General features: G+C 35.0%; 2 protein-coding genes across 2 annotated transcripts in view; one reads left to right on the top strand and one right to left on the bottom strand.

Moving 5' to 3' along the window:
* Nucleotides 1-26,095, bottom strand: part of LOC124631666 (angiotensin-converting enzyme) — a 158,302-nt gene that overhangs the window by 86,210 nt on the left and 45,997 nt on the right. The gene's annotated exons all lie outside the window — the stretch shown is intronic.
* LOC124631669 (skin secretory protein xP2-like) lies at nt 5,141-6,912 on the top strand. The gene is made up of 2 exons (XM_047166171.1): nt 5,141-5,198; nt 5,524-6,912. The coding sequence occupies exons 1-2, from the start codon at nt 5,187-5,189 to the stop codon at nt 6,577-6,579; spliced, it is 1,068 nt and encodes a 355-aa protein (XP_047022127.1). The 5' UTR covers nt 5,141-5,186; the 3' UTR covers nt 6,580-6,912.

Here is a 26,095-nt window from a genome sequence, read left to right as displayed (position 1 = left end):
TCCAGTGTTATAAATCTCCAGCACAGAGTGATATTTTTCATAATTTACGAAAAGCAGCACAAATTAGAAACGTTAATATGAATACCAGGCGATATGACACACGTTTAGAGATAATATTTTAAAAGAAGATGAAATACAATTAAACATAGGTGCTTAAGCCAACTATGTACATATCGTATATATTAGTGTCGGTATAACACCTTCGTTTCACACATAGCATGACAAAAATGAATATTTAACCATATGTCAATTGGTTAACCATAGATCCACACTAAATTCCCACCACTAATTATTTAACCCAATCTATGATTAGACGAAAGTAAAACATAGACATGCATCTTATCCGCAAGTATTACACTGAAACTTGTTCCAGCGTAGGCGACTTACGTTTGAGCAAGCACCCGTAGGCACTATCATTTCACCCGCTGCTACATGGATTTAAGAAGATTGATGAAACTCGTGAATAATATAGTCCCCAGGCCGGCGAACAAATATTTTTTTGATACATATACATTTAAGACTTTGTGAGTGCCTTCCTTACGATGAGTCCGACAAACTTTTCGAATGCGCAAATTTTGGTGCCGCTGCGTTTTTTAATGCTTGACTCCTGAAATTGTCGATATGACGTCACTATGGCTCTTCGTACATACACGTTTCATCTTTTGAGATTCGTTTAATAAAGTTAACTAGAGAATGGTGGTCAACTTGTCCGATAAAGATCGTGCTGCGTTTGGAGTGTCCACCATCCTGAAAATGTCGATATGACGTCACTATGACTCTTCGTACATACCTTTTTCATTTTTTGAGATTCGTTTAATAAAGTTAACTAGAGAATGGTGGTCAACTTGTCCGATAAAGATCGTGCTGCGTTTGGAGTGTCCACCATCCTGAAAATGTCGGTATGACGTCACTACGACTCTTCGTACATACCTGTTTCATTTTTTGAGATTTGTTTAATAAAGTTAACTGGAAAATTGTGGTAAGCTTGTCCGACAAAGATCATGCTGCATATGGAGTGTCCACCGTCCGGAAAATATAGATATATTTTAAGATTTGGTATAAAGTACTGACAATTGGTGTGAAGTATGTTAATAGTAAATGTTGCATTTAGAAAGTCGTTTCGAATGATATATGTATCATTACTACAGGAGGGATTTATTAACTTGAAAACACCTATCGATAAAATAATCTTATCTAGCTTTAGCTTTGCTCTAGCTTCTGAAATACTAACAATTCGCCGAAGTTTTTTTAATATGAAATGTTGCATTTAAAAACGTCTTTTGAATTATGTATAACTCATTACTAGAGATGGGATTTATTTAATTGAAAACATCTATCAATAATTATAATTTTAAATAAGCTCTAGCTTCTAAACTACTAACAATTTGTCGGAAGTATGTTAACACGAAATGTTTCATTTGGAAAGGTTTTTCAAATAATATACAATTTGTTACTAAAGAAGTAATGGATTAGCTTGACAGAACCTACCGCTAATATATTCTTAGAAAAGCTCTAGCTTTTAAAGTACTAACAATTTGTCGGAGTTATGCTAATACAACCTTGCGCTTAAAAAGATCTTTTGATTGAAATATGGCTCATAACTTCAAGTGAGATGTTATTCCTTAACACAATGTAAAGTATCAATAATATGCCTTAGGTCAGTTATGTCTTCCAAAATACTAAGAATCGGTAAGTGGTATGTTAAGACGGAATATAGCGCTTAAAAAGATCATTCGATTGACATATGGTTCATACCTAGAGGTGGGACATTATTCCCTAACATAGTAAAACCTATCGATAATACGCCTTATTTGGGCTATATCTTCTAAAATACTAAGAATTGATAAGTGGTATGTTGAGACAAAATGTTGCACTTAAAAAGACCTTTTGATTGATATATAGTTAATTAATAGATGTGGGATATTATTCCTTAACATAATATAAACTATCGACAATACGTCTTAGTCAGGCTACTTTTTCTAAAATAGTAATTAAAATTGGTAAGTAGTATGCCAATTTAATATACTTAAATAATGCACGTGAATATTTAAGTCAGAAATTGACAAAAAGAATAAACTTCTTCCAATTGTAATATTTTTTTCTCATTTTCTTGTCGAACTGACTATTTGCCTCACTACATTTGTCGGACAAGTCGATATTTGCAATAAGAATAGTGTTATCTATCATTGTTGTATTTGACCGACATGTATGTATGGGGAGACACAGTGACGTCATATCGACATGTTTCGGATGGTGGACACTCCAAACGCAGCATGATCTTTATCGGACAAGTTGACCACAATTTTCTAGTTAACTTTATTAAACAAACCTCAAAAAATGAAACGTGTATGTACGAAGAGTCGTAGTGACGTCATACCGACATTTTCAGGATGGTGGACACTCCAAACGCAGCACGATCTTTATCGGACAAGTTGACCACCATTCTCTAGTAACCTTTAATAAACGAATCTAAAAAAATGAAACGTGTATGTACGAAGAGCCATAGTGACGTCATATCGACAATTTCAGGAGTCAAGCATTAAAAAACGCGGCGTCACCAAAATTTGCGCATTCGAAAAGTTTGTCGGACTCATCGTAAGGAAGGCACTCACAAAGTCTTAAATGTATATGTATCAAAAAAAAATTTGTTCGCCGGCCTGGGGACTAATAGGTAAACTAATCACCTACATTAATAATATGGAAAGGACATAATTTTTTTAGAGACAAAACTACCCAAAGAAGAACGTTAAAAGATAAAAAAATAAATAAAAAGAAAAGTTAGTTAAAAAGCTTCGCATCTGTAAGAAATCCCGAAGAAGAAAGTTAGAAGAAAGCAGTTAGTTCAAAAGTATGTTACGATATGTTTTCCGAATTTTATCACAAGGCATTTTGCAAAGATTTTCAAAAATACTTTGAATCATAATATAGTCTTAACTTAAGCGTAGGTATTTGTACATACAATGTATAAGCTTAGACATGACTTGAAGTCCAAACTGAGCCAATACCAAGATACTATGTATGTACCTCTAGAACTCTTAGGAAAGAAGGATTTTGAACAAAATCAACAGTATGTCATAAAGCATTCACTTGATACTTTTTTGAGAAATGGATACCTTACCTATAATTTTCAATACTCCACGTTTCTACTGTCACTGACTGTCCGATGTTGCGATCGACTACAAGTTAAACTATTACTCATTTACTTACTTAACAACTAGCTTACTTGCCAAAGCTCTTGTTGTAACCCATTTGCATTTGGCAGCATCATAGTTGACAAATTACTTTGGTGTAATAGACTCGTGGAAATTTGTAAATGAAGGTTAAACTATTTTGCATAATGTACATAAACAAGGATGAAAACTTAAGGTCAGTATAGTGTTTTAATGAAGATTTGTTATGAGATCCAGTAAGTATATTTCTACATGTGGCATATCCACGTTAAGACAGTTGCAGTTACTTTATGATTACTCGGACTTTAAGTTGAGGAACTCTCTTGTGTAGGTGAAAAATCACCTTCCCTTTCCACTCTCCTGTGGGTGTCCTGTGGGTGTGGGTGTGACTCTCTCTGACTAACAATATAGGGAATAGGGGAACTACGTATTTTAATTATACAGGTACCTACCCCTGAAAATAAACAGCATGAATTTGCCTACTTACTTCATTATTAACGATAGTTATTGTTGTCTTTATATTTTATACATAAATTACTTTTTACAAAATGCGCCACAGCTACTGTGACAACTGAAAGTGAAACTTAAGATTTTTAAGAATTACGAAGTCACATTCTACGATATAATTTATTATTTTGCTGTGTATTAAATTGGCTGCACACTCTCTCAAAATTGAAAGCAAAATTATATTTACCGGTGTTACACATTTTTCTTTTCAGGATTTCTTTATTTATATTTGTAGCGATATTTCTCCCCAGATTATTTTTCCACTTTATGAATTCGTCTTTCTGTATGTTATCATAATTTACATTTATAGAAAAATATAGCGCAATCGACGAAAAAAAATATATAAATAATTCAATTTGTCATAATAACTTAATCTCGTAATCTTAACCTTGCGAGCCTACTGGAATCATAACAACTAATGACCTTTCTTAATTTACTACAAAGTGGTAAATATCATGAAATTGCAAATGTATGCAAATGCAAGTGTAATCATACGCAATATGTAAGCGATACGCATGTTTTATATGCACTCTTGATATGAACAATTGAACATTTATTGTTGTAGATAGAGTCTTTTTCCAACTATGTAACGGGTCGGTTTTCAGTCGATCACAATTATGAAAAAAGTGCTTGTCAGATTTGAATGTGGTTCGGATGTTAATTGATCTTGAAGGCTTTAATAGGAATTTGTAGAGGAGCCTTCTTTTATATCTACAATTTTTATCATTTAAATAAACAATAGAATAAGTGTAAGTTTCTACTACGGTAACATATTTTTTTTGCAGTGGTCGACAGGTTATGAGATTGTTCAAAAACAAACAAATCGAATCAATACAAAGAGTAAGCTTCATTAGAAATTATTATTAAAAAATAAAACAAAATATGGATTAAGCACGATTTTGAATATTATTATTAGCGCGCCACAAAAGGACACTATTTTTTGAGTAAAATGGAAGCGGATATTGCTAAATCTTGCACATTTGTGGCCTTACTATTTACATATGAACTTATACATACTGCATTAGCTACTGAACTAATATGCACTTAATTTTGACATTAGAATATAGAAAAAACAATGAAATTATTCGAGAATCTTCCAAGGATATCGTTTACCAACTAGCTGTAGCAACGAAAAACGCATCGAAGTAACTGTCAAGAATCCGCTAAACTGCAACACACTACATGAACAGTTGAACATGCAACCTTGAAGCCTTACAAAGGAAAAGCATTCTCATATCGCCATTAGACGATTACATTAATTATATTTAAATTATATCATTGCTTGCGAACCGGTCGCCGATCTTAGCGTAGACAGATATAGAGCATTTCGGCTCGCTCCGTTCCGAACCCCCTCAAAAGCGAAAGTGTAACATGGTCCTATAGAGTGCCGCCATTTTTTTTCTTCGCTCGGCCGCTCTTACCGCATATATATAGCGAAGCTACGAACGATCACGCATCATTCGCATTCAGGACTTCGCTGACTTCAGTGCAACCTACTAGTGCAGCATCATGAGGCACATGGTGTGTTCAACATTTAAATTAAATACTCAAAAATATTAAAATAATCAAGTGACAGTGCTTAAAATAATTATAAAAACCTTAGGGTTGTGACAGTGCCTGGATATGCAAAACCCCCTTGTCCTACTTTGAACATTTTACGCAACAAGGAAATTGCGTACTTTGTGTGTAGTCGCCGATGTTTAACTTGACCACTCATTATAACAACGAGCCTCGAAGCATATTTGCACCAGATAATTAGTCAACTGCGATAATAACTTTCAATTCCATTCTTACAATCACATTTGCTCCCGTTTCGGATACTAACATGTTTTGTTTTTGTTAACAGCTCGTGGCCGCCAGTCTGGTGGCTCTCTTGGCCTTCGCTTACGCCGAAGAAGCTAAGGAAGCAGAAAAAGAAGTGGCAGTGACCGATAACAAGGAAGCTGCGGCGGACGACAAGAAGCACGAGAAACGAGGAGTGTTCGACATCGGACTGGGCTACGGTCACGGCGGTCACGGAGGGTTCGGTGGTGGTTTCGATGGCGGCTTTGGCGGCGGTTACGGTGGACACGACACCCACTCCCACAAGACCATCACTGTGGTCAAGAACGTACCTGTTCCCTACCCCGTAGAGAAGCACATCCCCTACCCGGTAGAGAAGAAGGTTCCTGTGCCCGTCAAGGTGCACGTTCCCGCACCCTACCCCGTCGTCAAACACGTTCCTTACCCAGTCAAAGAGATCGTCAAGGTACCCGTGCATGTGCCCCAACCCTACCCCGTTGAGAAGAAGGTACCTTACCCCGTCCATGTGCCAGTAGACAGGCCCGTCCCCGTCAAGGTATACGTACCTCAGCCCTACCCCGTTGAGAAGAAGGTGCACGTACCCGTCAAGGTCCATGTGCCAGCTCCTTACCCAGTAGAAAAGAAGGTACCTTACCCCGTGAAGGTTCCAGTCCATGTGCCTGCCCCATACCCCGTGTACAAGGAAGTGCCTTACCCCGTCAAGGTCCCCGTTGACAGGCCTTACCCCGTGCACATTCCCAAGCCTGTGCCTTACCCAGTTGAGAAGCCAGTGCCTTACCCCGTAGAGAAGCCCGTCCCCTACCCCGTCAAGGTCCCAGTCGACCGCCCCGTGCCTGTGCACGTTGAGAAGCCAGTGCCCTACCCCGTGAAGGTGCCCGTGCCAGCGCCTTACCCCGTCGAGAAGCACATCCCCTACCCAGTGGAGAAGCCCGTGCCCTATCCCGTAAAGGTGCCCGTCGACAGGCCCTACCCAGTCCACATCGAGAAGCACGTGCCAGTCCATGTTGAGAAGCCCGTGCCTTACCCAGTGAAAGTACCAGTCCCCGTTGTTATCGGTCACGGACACGGCCACGAATATGGTCATCATGATAGCTACTAAGGCTGCAGGGAGCAGACGTCTGAATGTGATACATAAATATAAGCTTAGCACTAATGCGAACGGGGGGCGTGAAATACCCCATAATGGATAGTGGTCGTGGTACCAGATCCTAGGAACTCGTATTCCACGACCCGCGATCGAACGCACTGAACTAAATACTCTATTAGTCTACAATTTTTTTGTTATTTTTTTTTAATCGGTTGAAGTTACGTTTGAGTTTATGTACCTGTTATTTTAAGACGGAAAAATGATGTTTTTGAATTTCCCTTTATTTTTTGGATGAACGAACTGATTGTGAAAAATAAATGGCCACGCCAATTATGGTAATAATTATGTCCGTTGTTTTAATTCGTGCATTGTCCCTGTGTAATTGGGTGTAACGTTATGGGTCCGTAAGTAAGTTTTTACGAAATGCGAAATAATATGACCCAGATAGAAGCATCGCAAGCGTATAGCCGCTAGTTACGCGTGTGACGAAACCTGGTACATTTTCACTCTTGACAATAAACACGCCGTACGCGATCTTTGTTTTGCGTAATCCGCGGCGATATTACGCGGACGTAATCTCACACGATTACAATTAACTACAATGTTCTATCAGTATTTACGTGAACATTAATCAATAACGCAGCCATGTTCCTGTTCGGATCGTTCTAGATGATCACAAATTCGATGCATAAAATTATCAATTCGCTGAGCGTCCATTTGTCAAATTGCAGATTGATTACTAACTTAACGCAGATCTTTCAAAATCAGTGTTACTTGATTTACAACGCGTGTTTTATGAGCATTAAGTATTGCGACATGTCATTACATGCTGCTGTTTACGTTCAACTTAAATGCGACAAAATGTACGGTCCGCCATTACAAAAATTTAAACCTCATTTTGCGCAAGCTTTGTTTTAATAATCGAATACAATTCGATTGGTATCGATACGAGTAAGTAGTACTTTAATATTTTTGCGAAATAATTGCCTTTAATTAGCCTTTTGGGTAAATTGTAATAAAAACTTTTTAGTACTTATAATGTTGAAATTGAAAACTGTGTAACACATACCTAGTATTTCTCATCCCAGTCACGTTGCAGTAATTTAAGTGGTATAAGTAGCTTATTCGCACTTGCGTGATACATAATGCAGCTTGTCGAAATTGCAGTTTCTCAGTATTTAAAATTATGTTAAGCAGCTGATGCAGTGAGATGGAATTGACAGGAAGTGTTTACGTCATGCTGTCGACATAATGTCATGTGAATTTATGTGAGAAAAGCCTTACTTACTTACATTATTATCTATTGAAATCATCTGAGGCGCAAATCGTGCGTTTTTCTGATAATGTTGAATAAATCTTGGTGAGTCAGAGGTTGGGACCTACTTCTTTATGCATACTTTAAAGGCTCCTGTTCAGCTTGAATATCAATTGAAAAGTCTTTTTAAGAGGAACATCATTTACTTTCGCTAATTAGGCCGATAAAATTATTCTAAGTATGCAACTCCATAATAACCGGTACCTAATTTAAAGAACAATTTGTCCTATTTATTATATGTTTAATTTGATCGCATCTACGTACAAAACAATACTATAGTTTATGTATAGCTTCTCAATAAGGATAAAATAAGATATAATTGAATTAGAATAAATTAATTAGGTTAATGACAATTTTGATCATGACCTTGAACTTTTGAATACATTTGCCTACTGAACACCTTATTTATGGCCCATAATTTTAATTGCTTTTAAGTGATGATAGGATCAAGATATTCACATTTTATTATGATTGCTTATTTATTAGTTACCTTTCAATCTATACGATATTTACGCAACTTTTAAAGTAAAGAGCGCTCCGTTCTAAACTTTTCAAATCGATTAAAATAATTTAAATCGTTACGGAAATATCGATTGGCTCTAACATCAGAACGCTCTTGAAAATGCATATTAATTAATGTCATATAATAATATGCTACTTATTTACTTTTGAAATCTGTTTTTCTCTTAATTTACTCATTATTTACCCATAGCCTGTAACTTCTCTTGTTACTTTTGGGAGCTATTAAAATGAAGAAAAACTTTTTTCACTGCCTTAAAAATTCGCTTGAAATGCAGTCCTATTTGGCATTGTCAAAGTCTTGAAAGAAGATTATCGGTCGCGTACTGAATCACCAATCAATTTAAGTACAGCTCAAACAACGTTCTGTATCTCATCATCCTCCGAGCCTTTTTCCCAACTATGTTGGGGTCGGCTTCCAGTCTAACCGGATTCAGCTGAGTACCAGTGCTTTACAAGAAGCGACTGCCTATCTGACCTCCTCAACCCAGTTACCCGGGCAACCCGATACCCCTTAGTTAGACTGGTGTCAGACTTACTGGCTTCTGACTACCCGTAACGACTGCCAAGGATGTTCAATGACAGCCGGGACCTACAGTTTAACGTGCCATCCGAAACACAGTCATTGGTGTCTAAGATATACTTAGAAAGTACATACAAACTTAGAAAAGTTGCATTGGTACTTGCCTGACCTGGAATCGAATCCGCGCCCTCATACTTGAGAGGTTGGTTCTTTGCCCACTGGGCCACCATGACTTTTCGACAACGTTCTGTATCTATCACACTTATTTTAAATCCTTGCAACATAAATATGTTTTAGTAGGACTTTATAAGATAACTTTCAGGTTGTAACTTACCTGTTTCTTTATAAGTGAGTCAATAGGATTGTATTGAAATATTATACCTGCATTGATCGGTACCTACCCGTACAGGTTTGTCTGTACCGGCAACCTGTTTCTTTATGTAAGCACCCTAAGTTAAGTAAGTAAAGTTTGAGTATTCAAAGGTAAGACTGACATCTTCATGACCCATGATTCGCACATGTTTCTTGCAGCTATTTTTTTATGTATTTAATTTTTTTATTAACCGTGAAATACCAACTGTCATTTACCACTATCGATGAACATCGTAATAAATAACATTGTATTACTGTACAAATCTTACGATGAAACTTACAGTACCGGCACACTCCAAACTTTTAGTCGGCCGATAATTTGTTTGGGCTCATAAATCAGTATGAAGATGAATGGTAGTACACACATTACAAAGATCAGGTATTTAGCTGGTATCAGACTGACAGAAAACTTTGATGGGAATCAAGTCTTTCTTTGCACGAAGGGTTCCGTACAATTCAAACTCTCAAACTCAACAAATTCAAATTCATTTATTAACGGCAACAGATATACATCATCTGTAAAAATTTTAACTCTATAACTATCACGGTTCATGAGATACAGCCTGGTGATAGCCGGACGGACGAACGGATAGAGGAGCTAAAACAATAGGGTCCCGTTTTCCCCTTTGGGTACGGAACCCTGAAAAAAAATTGCCTACGATCGTGTCAACTGTCGACCGACTGTTTAGTCTACAGTTTGTGTACCTACATGGTACATGTATAAAATGTTATAAACTCCTTTTGTGTATCCAAGTTGCATTGACTACCCGCTGACCGAGTGAAGCAACGGTATTAATCATTACCTGACATTTAAGCTTTTGACATATTATTACAAATCTTTATTTACAGGTTGGATTTAGTTTTCTGTATGTTTGTCATATTTTAACAAAAAGTAGGAAAATCATCGTACGCTGCTCATCTTTCTTGATTAAAAGCTCATTCTGTGCTAGTGAATTAAAAGGTTTTTTTTTATATCCTACTGTTTGGCAAACAGGTAAGTCGTGGTGGCCTAGTGGGTAAAGGACCAACCTCTCAAGTATGAGGGCGCGGGTTCGATCCCAGGTCAGGCAAGTACCAATGCAACTTTTCTAAGTTTGTATGTACTTTCTAAGTATATCTTAGACACCATTGACTGTGTTTCGGATGGCACGTTAAACTGTAGGTCCCGGCTGTCATTGAACATCCTTGGCAGTCGTTACGGGTAGTCAGAAGCCAGTAAGTCTGACACCAGTCTAACCAAAGGGGTATCGGGTTGCCCGGGTAACTGGGTTGAGGAGGTCAGATAGGCAGTCGTTTCTTGTAAAGCACTGGTACTCAGCTGAATCCGGTTAGACAGGAAGCCGACCCCAACATGATTGGGAAAGCGCTCGGAGGATGATCCTACTGTTTGGCGCATTCTGTTCATCCATGTCTTTAGAGTAGTACCGGGAAAGTAAGTACCGGGAAAACATTGCATGTGACACTCACGAATAACTTAGCTTTCCTTCTAAGGGTAAAATAATTTTAAATTTGGTTTAGTAGGTTAAGAGATTATTCCATACAACGTCGCAAAAGTAACAACAACTGGTTATAACTGGTAATATATGTGGCTTGGTTAGGCTTTTGTTTTACAGTGATAAACTGCCTGATTAGAAATGGTGTAAGTAGCAGTAATTAGTAGGAATGTGAGGAAAACCGCGGGCAGAAGCTAGCACATTATAAATGGGACCTCATATACTCATATGAGCTTGTATGATTAACGAATGTCCGCGTAATAATTGTTGTTCAATAGGGTCATTAACCTTTTTGTAATGTCAACAGTTCACTCCATGTGGGGTAGGCGAAAATCATTACTGGTTTTATTTAACACTAAATTATGTGTGCAATGAAAACTCCAACCTTTTGGGAAAAGAGCACAATGCTACGAGTTATACCTACTACTTCCTATAAGTAATTATATTTTTTTTTCGCAAGGCTGATTCTGATACTGCTGGCAGAAGCTATTAGGTTTATAAAAAATATTCATACTTGAAAAGCGTCCTTATGTTTAAATTCTCAGCGATATGACCAAAATCAAGAAAATTAAATTTACATATTATATAAACAATAGTTCAGTGACCTTCATCGAATATGCATATGTATTAAGATTTAAATAAGTGCATAACGTGGTTTTATAGTCTTTGTGCATAACATATAAGAACTCGAGGTCGATCCATTTGTCCAAAATCGTACTCTTTACCACTCTTTACCTTGATGGATAATTTAGAATCTTTTTTTTTTATTTTACCTCTTTGTGACTATTACTTAATTTATAGCTAGTTTTGTACTTAAATGCGAAAGTCCCAAACGAGTAAGTATATTGATAAAAACCAGCACTATCTTTTTATCATGATAATATCTTATTAATAAATAAAAAAATGGGTTTGCTAACCATCACCTACAAACATAGTGTTGCATTTCAGTCTAGAAATTGTAATACAGAATTCGATGTTGTAAACAACGTTAAATGTTAATAACACCGAAATTATAATTTGGAAATACTCTGGTACCTTTACAATATTTAAATAGCATTTGTTTTACATTATTTTATTACAATAAGACTTTTTTGTTCCTTATAAAGCGAAGTGGTAATTAAAACAAACATACGTTTCAGTTCTAAAACAAATGAACTTAAAATCCGAAAAGACGATCAATAGAATAGCAAATTCAAAACGAGTTCCGACGGTCGATCAATCGATTATGAAACGCGAAATAATAAACTGGTTCTAAACAGACAATCAGATAGTCAAGCGTTATTGATGTGTGCCAATGCACTTTCAAGTCGTCACACATCTGCAATCATGTGTGACTCCTTCCACTGTAGAGTTATTTATCATTAGACAGGGTAAAAAAGGCTGCCTCGTGAAAAATAATTACTTTGGTAAAATGTGCCTCATATTTTTTTTATATGGCTCACGTTTGGCCACTGCCTTACCTGATGGTAAGAGATGTGGTAGATGGTGGAGCTCGCTTTTCTAAGAGTGCCCCTTGATATAGGGGCTATCAGGTTGTATTCATGAAGAATTTTTACTCAACCATTTTTATTCAAAATGCTAAAAATGGCTACAACCCCCAAGTGGTGAAGGGCAAGCACTTTTGCCCTAGAGAGTAGATTGCCGTAGAGCCTCAACCTAGTAGAGCTTTGTAGCTTAACATAGTAGAATAGTCATTGATACAGTAGTAAACAAAATGCAGTTATGGTGACACAGTTATGTAACAAACTAGCAGCTATTTTCTAAAACTTGTTATTCTTGTAGTGCACAAAATGTGTTTTGAAATCAATGACAGTGTCGATTACTATATTGACTGTAAATGAATAAAACGATAGTGATACTATATAGTTAGTAACATAAAACCAGTGGACTACCCAAATATAGTTTCTAACCCCACTAAAAACCTTCATCATTCTGCCAGGATTTTTCTAGCTACGTTGGGGTCGGCTTCCAGACCTTATAATAATTCATAATTATTTTTTTCTTTAAAATACATCGTACTTTTTAAAACAATTAGGTAATTCTAAACGGAATTTGTAAATCCTACAAGATATCAAAATGACTGTTATCAAGGCAATATCAATATTAATCTTAATCTGCAAGCCCCATTAGCGTTTGATAATTTACCTGTAACTATCTTACATTCCTGGCATTCGAGTCGTCTGAATTCTTACTAGAAACTGTCTAATTGTAGAGTGTGTATTTGTAGATCTATTACCAAGTTTTAATACTAATATAATAAAAATAAAATGTGTTTTCTTTGTTCACTCATTATTTCGTTGTTTCTGAAATTCATTATGCATTTCTATTACCTACTATTAATTTAGTAACACGAAATAATGGGTGTCCCGTAGGTAAACAAAAGTTTTGAAAAATTGGTCCTTATATCATTCGTATGTTAAACATAATGTAACTTACCCAACTACGTATTGTATAATCTAGTCTAGACTTGATAGTAAAGTAGGTAATATAATTTTATTTCTTTGTAGGTCGGGCTTCAAAAGTTCATTGACTATATAGTATAGAACAAAATTGCTCAACAATTCTTCATTGCTATATGCAATGCACCCTTTTACAGCAGCACGGAAGAGGGTGACACCGTTTGTGTGTGTGATTCGACCATGCACCAATGTGTTTGTGTGACTCGACGACTGGGTAACAACTGAGAACTCCGGACTTTGTGCATCACATTCACACACAAAAATATGTCTCACCCGCTTTAGTAAAATAAACTATTCTACACAAGAATGTGTTATCTAATACCAACTACTAGTTATGTGTATGACTTTCTTCAAACGTCATAAAAGGCAACAGTAGGGAATGCAACGCAATATTCATTGTAAAACTGGATAGCTCGATATTGCCAGCATTAGCCCTAATGTGGTAAATAAGCAATAACTTATAGGAGTTCCTCATAGTTTGATTAATATATCTTATGTTGAGGAATTTAAATTGAATGTGATAGTTAATTTCATACGTAACATCGCTAGGAAAGTGGGTGTGTTTTAATATTTTATAACATAATCTGATATGTTAGACTTTTGAGTATTTAAATAATGACATCTTAAATGTGTTTATTATCGCTTTGCTGAGACAGGTCCTTTTTCATTCAGACTTAAGTAGGTACCACGGATTGGATGCTAACGTGCCATTATGTTAAGTTAAAAAGTATTCTGCATAACAATCTAAGCGACATCCTAAGAAAATCTTGTATTTAACAATACCGCATTTTTTCATGAAACATTATTATAAACTTCTAATTAAACATTATTACCAAAAATATAAAATCCAAATGCAGTCTCAATAATTAGTTCCAAGAATTATTACATAAACACAATAAAAACTATTAGGTACAGTTGATCTCATAAAACATAAACAAAGATACAATCACCAAGCGTGATCTGTTTTACAATAACACAATTTATTATTGCTAACCAATTAATAATTTGATTGATAGACTTCGATACAATTGCATTCTGCGGTCTGAACTTTGATTTTAATTAGTTAGCTAAAGTCAGAGCTTTTAGAATGGAGGAATCTTGTTGAAGAGTGTTGTTAAATAAATTGTCTACTATTGATTTTATAAAGTTTATTGCTTATTGAAAATTCAATGGTGGTTTGTAGTTTAAATAAGCAATATTTAATTCGGTGTTAATGTTATCACCATAATAACATCAATAAGCTTTAGTCACAGAAACAATGACTACAAGCACATACGGACTTAAAACACAGGACCTATACAAACATTTATATTAACAAATAAAAAAAAACCCACATAAACAAATTCTTTCACAAACCTCTATTACAAAAGAGCCAACCCCCAAAAAAGGCACAAACGCCAAAAACAAAAACAAAAAACGGGCCACAATTCACACCTTTTCTTCTCCAAACAAAAACGAGAGTATTCTCCAAGGTCAAGAGCAACTCAATGAGACGCGACTCAACGATAGTGAGAGTTATGTCATAACGGAACGCAACGATGCGCACGAGTGCTTCGACGGACTTTTTGAGGAAAAACCTGCTTTGAACGTGATATGTTAGTCGGACGGATCAAATGATATATTGGATACTGGTGTTGTTTGTAGTTTATATAATGATGGATTAGGTGTGTGTGTGATATAATTTTTCGTTCAAGGATTTTGTTACATTGAAAGTAAGAGGGAATTTTCATTTCGTTACTTAATATGGAATACATCAATACGAGGTGATCAGATGGTTAATATAGGTTGACATAGGCGCTGGAATGAGGTAGCTTTCAACAGTAACTTTTGGCAACCAAAGACGGGTCTGTTTTCAGTAATAGGTAGTTAACATAACTTCGTATGGCTTAGATGATGATGATTAGGTCCCTAATATCTAGGCATATGTCTACGTGAATTTAACACATAGCTATGGCTATTGTATCCTCAAATGTGGAGTATGACCTACACTAGGTCATCCACCTTTTGGGAGGTCAAGCAGTTAAATGTTTAAGTGGCATTTAACCAGGTGAATAGCTCACAAAACAGATGGCGAAAAGTGAAGTACGTACAATGATGCAATACGAACGCATTTAAACATTGCATAAGACCGCTTCTTTCAAGGTCGTAATGAGAAAATTTTCGAAAAGGTGACTCAAAATTCACGATGTGACTCAAAATGTAGTGTCCCAATTGTCATGTAATTTTCAACATGGTGCTATGTCCAAATGCTCGACAACCATCCGTTTTGTTATCGCTTTTAGTTAAGAACAGTTAACCCCACCTAATGCACTGAATCCTAAAGGGTTCATTGCATCAGAGACGTGCGTCAAATATCACCTGCATGCTCTCGTCTATTGCGAGTACACTTATAGGTGGTGTTCACCTGGGATATAGAATATGCAAGACACTAATGTATTCCTTCTCGCTTATCCTGATGGAACCTGATGAAACTTTACAAAGGATTGGCAGTGGTGAATACAGACCTCAGAAAAGAAGGGATTATCAAACCTGGCCGTGTAAGTGTACCAACAGCAAAAGATTTCTTCGCAGCAATAAAGTAGAACACATACAATTTTCGTTCCGGTTCGTTTCTGCGATAAGTCTGTAGTTTATCTACCTTCAGTCTTTTAAAGCAGTAAAACGTTCTTAAGTAATCATTAAGCAATAATGTGTTAGCTTAGACTTAAGTATTGCGATACATATCGTAATAAATAATGGCATCCTTCAACGGCTTACTTCCTTTACTGGATTCTAGTAATTTCTGCGAAATTATGGACACCTCTTTAGGTATATTATTATGACTTCTCTAAATGAATTCTCAAGCAGGTATTCCTAATTAGTTAAACTCGTTTATTGACTAAGTAAAATCCACCTGACTACCTCCTAGTCGGGCCCTCAGTGTTCTTTGATATAATATAACTTTTACAGCACTTGAAGGTTATGTTTTCAATTACTTGGTGAAACACTTAAAATAAAATAAAAATAAAATAAAATAAAAATAGCCTTTATTTACTTACTACATTACATTACAACTTTTGACGTTTACCAAAAAAAACTTACGATAAATAAATAAATATTGTTGATAATATGTTCACTCTGTACTGGTAGTAGTCGCCTCTGCGGCGTAGGCCTCTCCTAAACCTTTCCAGATGTTTCTCTCTCTGGCCATTTGCATCCAGTGATTACCACATTTGTAGCTGAAAACGTCACTCTATCTTTTTCCTGGTCTTCCTTTCCTCCGTTTACTGTCTCTTGGTACCCACTCTGTTAAACGTTTAGTCCATCTGTTGCTCATCCTGCAAACATGTCCTGCCCAGTGCCATTTGAGCAGTCGAATTATTTTTACTACGTCTATTATTTTTGTTTTCCTTCTGATGTCACTGTTGCGTATTTTTTCTGATAATTTGATTCCGAGCATACTGCTCTCCATCTTTCGTTGACACTTTGGTGAAACACTTACTAGAGCTCAAAGGGAATGTCTATTTGATTTGTAGCAACACTTACTTTCGTCTTTATTTTGCCTCCAACACACTCTTCAAAACAAGATTGGTCAAAAAGTCATGGCCATCCATTCATGGGCTAACCGCAAAGCGAACCATTTTGGTATCTTTCAATGAATCAGCATGACTTTTGCCCTTACTAACTGCACTTACTGACATTCGATCGGTACCAACTACATTTCGTAACTTATAAACCAAAAATCTTCACTACCAAAATGTAGTTTGTCTGGATGTTCACCAGTGGCAGTATTACTTTATCACGGACGAAGGAAAGATAGTGGAGATACCATAAGAAAGGTAGGTCAGGCGTTTTTTTACACGCTTTTTATTAGCTTCACCTGTATGTTTGTAACCGACTTCTTTGGGCGCGATTTTGACCCACTTTAAACGGCCAGATTTCGTTCAAACTTTGTAGATTTATTGAGGACCGATGACAATACTCTAATTTGATAAAATTATTCCATTTTTAACCGACTTCCCAAAAAGGAGGAGGTGTGTATGTACATCGATTACTCCGAGGTTTATAGACCGATTTACGTGATTATTTTTTTGTTCGACCCGGAATTGCTGCCAGTTGGTCCCATAGTCATCAGGTCAGGATCTGATGATGGAAACCCTGAGAAATCGAGGACAACCTTCGAAAGTTGTAGGCATACATAGAGTAAAAACTTGACACTCAGGTGTATGCCTAAAAACACTATTCAACAGTGAAGGTTTGGAGTTGACCTGATGCTGGAGACCAGAGAGGGTCGAGGGAACTCGACAACAGAATGTGTAAAGTACCTCGTGTTTGGGCTCATATTATTTGTATTGACGAGACCTTTGCAACAGTGAAGGTTTGGATTTGACCTGATGATGGAGACCAGAGAGGGTCGAGGGAACTCGACAGCTGAATATGTGAAATACCTCGTATTTGGGCTTATATTCTTTGTATTGATGAGAACTTTCCACTAATATGGATAGTGACAACTATTCGTATCACTAAAAAGCTGTAAATAAATTTTCAATTTGCAAAATATGATTTTTGTTAATTTATATAATTTTCATCTATAGTCGATAAGGTAAGAAAATTAATTAAAATTTTCTAGAATTTTTCTCTACAGTCGATAAGGCAGGACTCGATGTTAATTTTGTAGGTGTCGTTTTTTATTAATTATAATTATATACTTACAAGGCTAAAATACTAAAAATAGTTGCCAAAATAAGGCGAAAAATTTTTTTCGGTCGTAAAGCACTCTCTGATGCTTCGCATCATGAGTCGTGCAATAGTTTAAAATTAAAAAGCTATTATAAATAATCCAAACTAAAAAGTAGAAAATAAATAATAGTTTAAAAAAACTAAAAAAACACGCTTTTTACAGAAAACCGAACTAAAAAATATAAAATAAATTTTAATGAATTTAAATTAAGAAAATAGTGTTAAAAATTTCAATGAATATAAATTAATAATAGTGTGACTACAAAAAAATAATATTTTATTAAAAAAAAGCGTGGGGTGCTTTTTAAGATATCGAAATGAAAAGCACTCATATCTGTCAATAAAATATTTATAACTATTGACACCATGCACCCCACGCTTTTATTTAATAAAATATTATTTTTTTGTAATCACACTATTATTAATTTATTGTTTTGAATTGTAATATAATATTGCTTCTATTTGTATGTACGTGATTATTTTAGGTCAACCAATGTAAGGTAGACGTGGTCAGTAACTAGAACTAACGAGACTTTCGGGTTCCTTGTCAAATCAAAACCAATCTTTCAAAGATTGGTCTTGATTGATTGGTCTAGTGGGTGGAGCTAGTAACGTTCCTCGTCTCCCAAACACCCGCATTTTGGCGTGCTACCTTCTTAGGAGTTTTGCGTTATGGCATCCCCGCCAGTCATTTTGGTCTCCATGTAAGTACTTTATTCTGGCTTATTACGTGTGTTAAGTACTTTCGCTCTCAATACTTGGCCTTGATACTTGATGGGAATTCCATTGCAATTGTTGGTCATTATTGGCTATTCGATCTGTAATATGACTGTTTGAAATAGTAGGCTTTATGTAATGTGTACTGCTGGTATAGATTTGCGAAATTGTTCTTGTCTAAATAGTATCTACCTACTGTATTGGATTCGTAGCATGTGAATTTAAGGAATGGTCCTTTGCCATACCTAATTGGAAATATTACATAAGTATTGAAATGAGGTGTATTTGAAATGACTAGTAGCAGACACAATATTTCTTGGCAAGGCATCAGTATCCAGTCCCCAAATCAGATCAACTTTCCGGCTAATGTTAAGTTAAATAGCAATTTTATTTATAAAATATTTGCTTTGTATATATATGTATGTAGAGTTAATTTAAACCCACCCAAAACAAAAATGTGAAAGACTGCCAAGTTCGATAATATGGGAATGCTTCGCCTATAAAAGAAGTGAGATCTGAATAAGTACCAAGTTCCATACACATACCTCAGTTAAAAATAGTTACTTTTTAATGATGTTACTTGGCAAGTTTTCATACACCTTGTTATAAACCTACTAAACGCAATGAATCAAGTATTTAATTTTCTATTAAAACTTGCCAAGTAATCATCATTAAAAAGTAACTATTTTTAACTGAGGTATGTGTATGGAACTTGGTACTTATTCAGATCTCACTTCTTTTATAGGCGAAGCATTCCCATATTATCGAACTTGGCAGTCTTTCACATTTTTGTTTTGGGTGGGATTTCATTTATTTTTGTAAGGTTGTTTATTTTATTTTTTTCTTATGATGAAGTTAGTTAAAGAAATGTCTCATTTATACTATCTTTTAGATTTTTTAATATGCACTATGTTTCTTACAAAGAAATGAACTAGATTAACTATGACTAGATTTACCAACTGACTGACATGACATGTTATCATATATTATGTTCGTGGATCAAAGTTACACATTCGTTATTTTCGAAAGTGATTCACACTTGGCCGTTTTCAGATTTTTACTTTACTTTGACTAAATACAAACCTTTGTACCATTCGAAGATATATTATATAAATATAGATAAATTTAGTTCGTTTTAGTTCCTTAGGGGTATAAATTTACACTGGGTATAAAACACCTTCATTATTTTGAAACCGACTCACACTTGGCTATTTTCAGATTTTTTCCTTTACCTTGACATAAAGACCTACCTCCATGCCAAATTTCAAGTCAATACGACCATTGGAAGTGGTCTAGGTTTTTGATGAGTGAGTCAGTGAATAAGTGAATCAGTGAATAAGTGAATCAGTGAATAAGTGTATAGTAAAAATAGCGATTTTCTGACGTCAATATCTCAAGACCTACAATAGGTATATTAATGAAATTTTGTATTTTAGATAACTGAGGGGGTCTCAACAGATACTAGAAATTTGATATGCGTAAATAAAATAGATTTTGAGTTACAGGGGGGTCGAATTTGGCCCGAAATGGTTCGTGTAATATAACCCACGGCCGGTGTGTCGCCTTTTTTGCTCGAACTTGGCGGACACACTGCCGTGTGTCTAGATTCAATTAAGAATAAGAATTTAACTTTTTCGTAATCAGTTTGACTCATATTTCAATTTGTACCACATAGATTACAGGAAATTACGTTACTGTCCATTTTAAATCATCTCATATCAAGAAAGCGTTCACTAACACAATTATTTAAAATAATTAATCTTCCTTTCTAACAAGCTTATATAAGTATATGAACAGCACTACTAGAAAATTTAAACGGAGAAAAAAATTCACCCAAAAATTATTCGTAAAAGTTGTTACGAACTGTCAGCGCCATCTATGAACGGTCGGCGGTACTGCTAAGTAAATGACCGCTAGAAAAAAGACGGAAATTGAAAGGAGGTTTTTTTTAAATCTTTCATTTAGTTCGCACAAAAACATGGTAGTTCTAAAAGCGTCCGTTTGTAAGTGGCGGTAGTGAGCCAAGTTTTATTCCAGTAGCAGGATTTTTTTATTGAGGGTTTTTTAATATAAAAAATAAATAAGTACTTACCTATCACACTGATTAGTGGTTATTGGACTAAAGCTGACTTACCTGTAAAAAACAAAAAAGCAATTTTAATCTCAATCCACAAAATAAAGGGAAATGTCCAAGAAAACTTTCAAAGTTCAAGATAATGAAGAATTAATATTTTTCTGCGAGCATTATTCTCTTCAGACGATTAAATCAGTTTTACAAAAAAACTTTTTTACAAAAAAATTAAACCGACTTCCCAAAACACTAAAAAGCGAAAAAAAAAAACTATTTTTAGGTGCATCGGCCTAGAAGTCAGTGTCTAATGGATGTTACTAAGTTAATTTTGCCACCGACTTCTAGGCCGATGCACCTAAAAATAGTTTTTTTTTTTCGCTTTTTAGTGTTTTGGGAAGTCGGTTTAATTTTTTTGTAAAAAACTTTTTTATTTAAAGCTTTTCAGTGATACGAATAGTTGTCACTATCCATACAAGTGAGAAGTTCTCATCAATACAAAGAATATAAGTCCAAATACGAGGTATTTTACATATTCAGTTGTCGAGTTCCCTCGACTTACTTTCTCTGGTCTCCATCATCAGGTCAGCTCCAAACCTTCACTGTTGCAAAGGTCTTGTCAATACAAATAATTTAAGCCCAAACACGAGGTAGTTTACATATTCAGTTGTCGAGTTCCCTCGACCCTCTCTGGTTTCCATCATCAGATCAGCTCCAAATCTTCACAGTTGAATAGTGCTTTTAGGCGTACACCTGAGTGTCAAGTTTTTACCCTATGTATGCCTACAACTTTCGAAGGTTGCCCTCGATTTCTCAGGGTTTCCATCATCAGATCCTGACCTGATGACTATGGGACCAACTGGCAGCTATACCGAGTCGAACAAAAAAAGAATCACGTAAATCGGTCTATAAACCTCGGAGTAATCGATGTACATACATAGAAAAAAAAAAAAACAAAAAAAAAACATACCGGCCGAATTGATAACCTCCTCCTTTTTGGGAAGTCGGTTAAAAACAGTAAAAAATAACCGAACAGTTTAACTATAACATAGCAACACGCTGTTTAACAATCGGGCCGTCACGATGTATTGGCGGAGGTAATCACTGGCTGTACAAAATACTTTACGTAACATCATTCTAGAACACCTCATTATTAGTACAATGTTGTTCTAGCATACCTATACAGTATTCCTTAGCATGCATGGAAAAAGACTCAAGACGTAAACTGCTAAACATAGACCACCCCATCCTTATGGACCGGTTGAAAGCGGTTTGAGTCCTATACGGGATCTTTTTCAGCTGCAACGTTTGACAAAGCCCGAAAGCTAGGTGACGAATATGAAGATCAACTCTTGATTCTGAATTGGAATCCACAGAGATATTATAACCAAAGGGATGTCTAGTTCACTTCCATAGCATGCTTTATGTCCCATCCCTAACAACCATGGAATGTTATGGCACCACATAACAAACCTTCGTAACTCAGCTTAATTGGGCCAAATGTTATCTATTATTTATGGAGGAACCATTGTACCTGATACAAAATTCCCAATTCCACTTTTAGAAAGATCGATAAAGAAAGTTTTAGAAACATTAAAACTTTTCTTTCGTCAATTTTGCATACCAACAGAGCAGAAATTTGCATCAAACTGCAACTTTACATAATCCTGTAAGCCGTCTTGTCAAAGGCTGAATAATTCAAGTTGCTACTCTATGATTTGCAGCTAATAGCCAGGAAGCTAGCCCACTGACATTACACAATATTGATAACCGGTAAAGTTGCAGCCAAGTCATTTCAATGAAATAACGCCTTTATTATTTTATTACTAGACGAGGATAAAAGATACAGGCTGGCAACACCTCATTATATATTTTTTTCTAGTTGCTCGATGCAAAAATCCCGCAGTTATATCTGGAAGTGTACGGGTTTTTTTGTCGATATGGCATGACCCCATTATGAAAATAATATGCCATAATCTACATTGAGAGAACAAAACAATTTTCTTGAAAAATCCTCGCGATGTAAAGCTTTGAATACATTAATATTGGCGTGGTAGCTTTAAAATCTAATCTAATGCACCTTACGTGTCTCCAATTGAAATATAAGAGTCATAACAACTTAGTTCTAAAAGTGTCATGAAAAACGATCATCAGGTATGTGATTTTTTTAAAGGCTTTAATATTCTTAACAGATAAAAGAAAATGCCAACAGAAAATACGTAGATAGCTTAAGTCAATGGTATTTTCTTGAAACAAGAAGTATAAAGCAATATCCTACTCCAAAAGTCTTGAGCAACATGCCTATTTATGCAATATTGGTGTTTAGGAACAATTATGCCTATCAATCAGGTTTTAATAAGCCACTCAAATGCATGCGCCTATAATAAAGCACATAACCAAATAACCGATATTTTTAAAAGTTACTAAGAATAATGATAACAACATCCCGCTGTTATAAAATACCTGATTAATTGATTTGGTATAGATTTTATTTAATTGCATTGTAATTTGTTTAATCTTTGTCTAATAACGTAAATTAAGATACACAATGCTTTTTTTAATCGGAATTCGGACTGAAAGTGTTGTAAGACATTTTGTCGCTCATTTTGTTACTCATGTGTAACAAAGAATTATGCTTGTCAACATGATATGTGTTAAATGTTGTGCTTATAAGTTACTTAAACAAGTACATATGTTATACATAGTTCCATATAGAATTGTTATATTAAAAGTATCGGCTATGAATTTCGGTGTATTTTGTATCATTTCTTTTCTTCTATAATACATATGTATTCGTATGCGTAACGTTACGATTCAATATTATAAGATGCGATAAATTATATTACATAAATTATGTAAATGCATAAGTAATAATATATTACACTGCAATGCCATAATTACTATATTTGGTATTCATTTGGCAAGTTTAAAGATACTCATGTACACGCTTTCTAGGTCATATATTCGATATTTAATAACTATGCCGAATGTAATAATAACAGCTCTACACATAATTACACACTACATAACAATATTATCAAAAGGTTCCATGTATTCTCTTTAAAAACTTAGTAACTTTATTACCAAGAAAACATAAACTAGATGTACCAATCCGGAAACAGTGTTGTGACATTTCATAGAAACACGATGATTATTATCGATAGGTGTGAACTGTCATCGTGTCGTACAATGATCGATAAAAAACCGGGAAGCTTGTTGCGCGCTCGCGATATATTGTGGTTGTGCGCGGGAGTCGACGCAAAGCGAAGTACTGTTATGGACAAACGTTGTAGTTAAGAATATTTTTATGCAGTATGAAATGTAAAACATAAACTTTGATACTGATTTATTGTGTATATTTTTTTCTTTATAATGTAATTATAATGCGAATGGAGATTTATTTGGGGAAGGAAAAGCAATATAGGTACTCGATAGTTCGATAGCAAAAATACATTTTACGAGTATAACCTTGATCGATCAATTTATGCGATCACCAATAGCCAATTTAGTGACCATCTAAACAAAATTATGCAAAATAATAAATAACTAAGTGATCTTTGACATAGATACTTGTGTAATTGTGAATTTCATGCGAGTTAGATAATTTAATGAATATTTATTATTCTCATTAAGATGGCAGAATTTTAATAAAGTGTTATGTAAACATTTGAAATAAAATCTAATTAAATTTTGGCAAAAAACGTGTTAGGCGTTAATGAAATATTTATATTGCATATGACGTACAGTATGCCTAAAAATATATACGTATGCAACATACCTACATACTATATAGTTCTGTTCTAACTTTCTCTACTCAATAACCACATTTATTACACCTAAACGACATTGACAAAAATGACATTTTTTTATTTCGTTTGTTACTAAAACAGTCGTTTATGCCAATCTTGCCGTGTTGTACAAACGAGCAGTAAAAATGGCTTGATCGCACCTTTTCAAAAGTTACGCCTACACAAACTTCTTGCCACTTTACTTATATTTACAAACAAACCAAGATCAATAGCCGTTTTTCATAAGATTTTCATCTTCACAGTACACACTCGTGCAATTAAATTTAATGGAAGAGTGAACGCTGGCCGCCATCACACCGCTTACATAACCACTAGTGTTGTTACTTAATCGATAAAATAATTTATCTTGATAAGAATGCATAGCTCAGTAATTGGATTACTTAAGCGTTGTTTGCACTGCGTTGCGATATTTTGTTGTTAATTGATCCTGGGATAAGTTGCGCGTAGTAATGATGTTTTAAATATGTGTGTATTCATGTTAATATGGAAACTTGTTTTTAGCGTAAAATCTGTATTTAAATGTTTTATTAGCATTCAGTTATTAGTAAAATGTATCTATACGTGAACACTTATATACGGATCTAAGCCTTTTTTTAAATGTATTATGTGTTTTTATTGGTAAATAGACCTTCAAGTAAAACAGAGCACTAGCCACCGAGAAAATTAATCCCTCGTTTCTATCCGACAAAGGATAAGTTATGACAACTTGTAGCAATTAATAACTAGAAACGATTAAAACTTTCATTAAACCTTGTTACGCAAACACTAGCTCATAAACTTGAAGTATTTATCTTATTAAATTACAGTGTTTACTTACAAGCTATTAATAACACGAGAGATTTTTATTTATTTTATTAACTTTAATCATTATCTTCTTTAATTAAAACGCAATATCTCCTAACTGAAAATCAAGGTATTTTTTTGGAAGTAGAAGTCGATAGAAGTCGAACAGTCGATAGACGATACTAACAATCGATATATCATTTTATCGTATCGCGCCCCTCACTAAAAGTTACGTTGTATTAGTTGAGATGTACACGTTTTTCACATTGGATAATATGTTTGCTGCCAGTTATGTGCGTGTGTTATTATTTGTTCACTTCTCGTTAGTGGGTGAGCTGAAGTATTCATGTTCATGTTTAATTATGAACACGATAATTTGTGTTTTTATATGTATGTTAGGAGTTTGTAATTAGTGTCATTTACTTTTGTGAATGAAGTTGTTCTATTTTTATTTAGGATATAGTTGCAATTAAATTATTTTAGTACTAAATGTATTGTGTATTACTTTCTATGGCCAGATTTTTTTTGGTGTGATTAGTCTGATAAAATTAATATACTTTTATAATATAAACTTTGTATCAATTAAACTTTGATAATGACAATCATTGCATGAATCTACTTTACAAGAGATAGTGGGCCACTCATATGAATCTAAATACTTAAAACACAAGCTTCCATAGTTATATTTCTGTTCTGAATTTATAACACTCTGTAGTTGAGTGACTGTGTGACTTTGGTATTAACATTAACT

This window comes from Helicoverpa zea, chromosome 7 (genome assembly GCF_022581195.2).
Source record: "Helicoverpa zea isolate HzStark_Cry1AcR chromosome 7, ilHelZeax1.1, whole genome shotgun sequence".
Lineage (NCBI taxonomy): Eukaryota > Metazoa > Arthropoda > Insecta > Lepidoptera > Noctuidae > Helicoverpa > Helicoverpa zea.
This window is presented reverse-complemented; position numbering and strand designations above follow the sequence as displayed.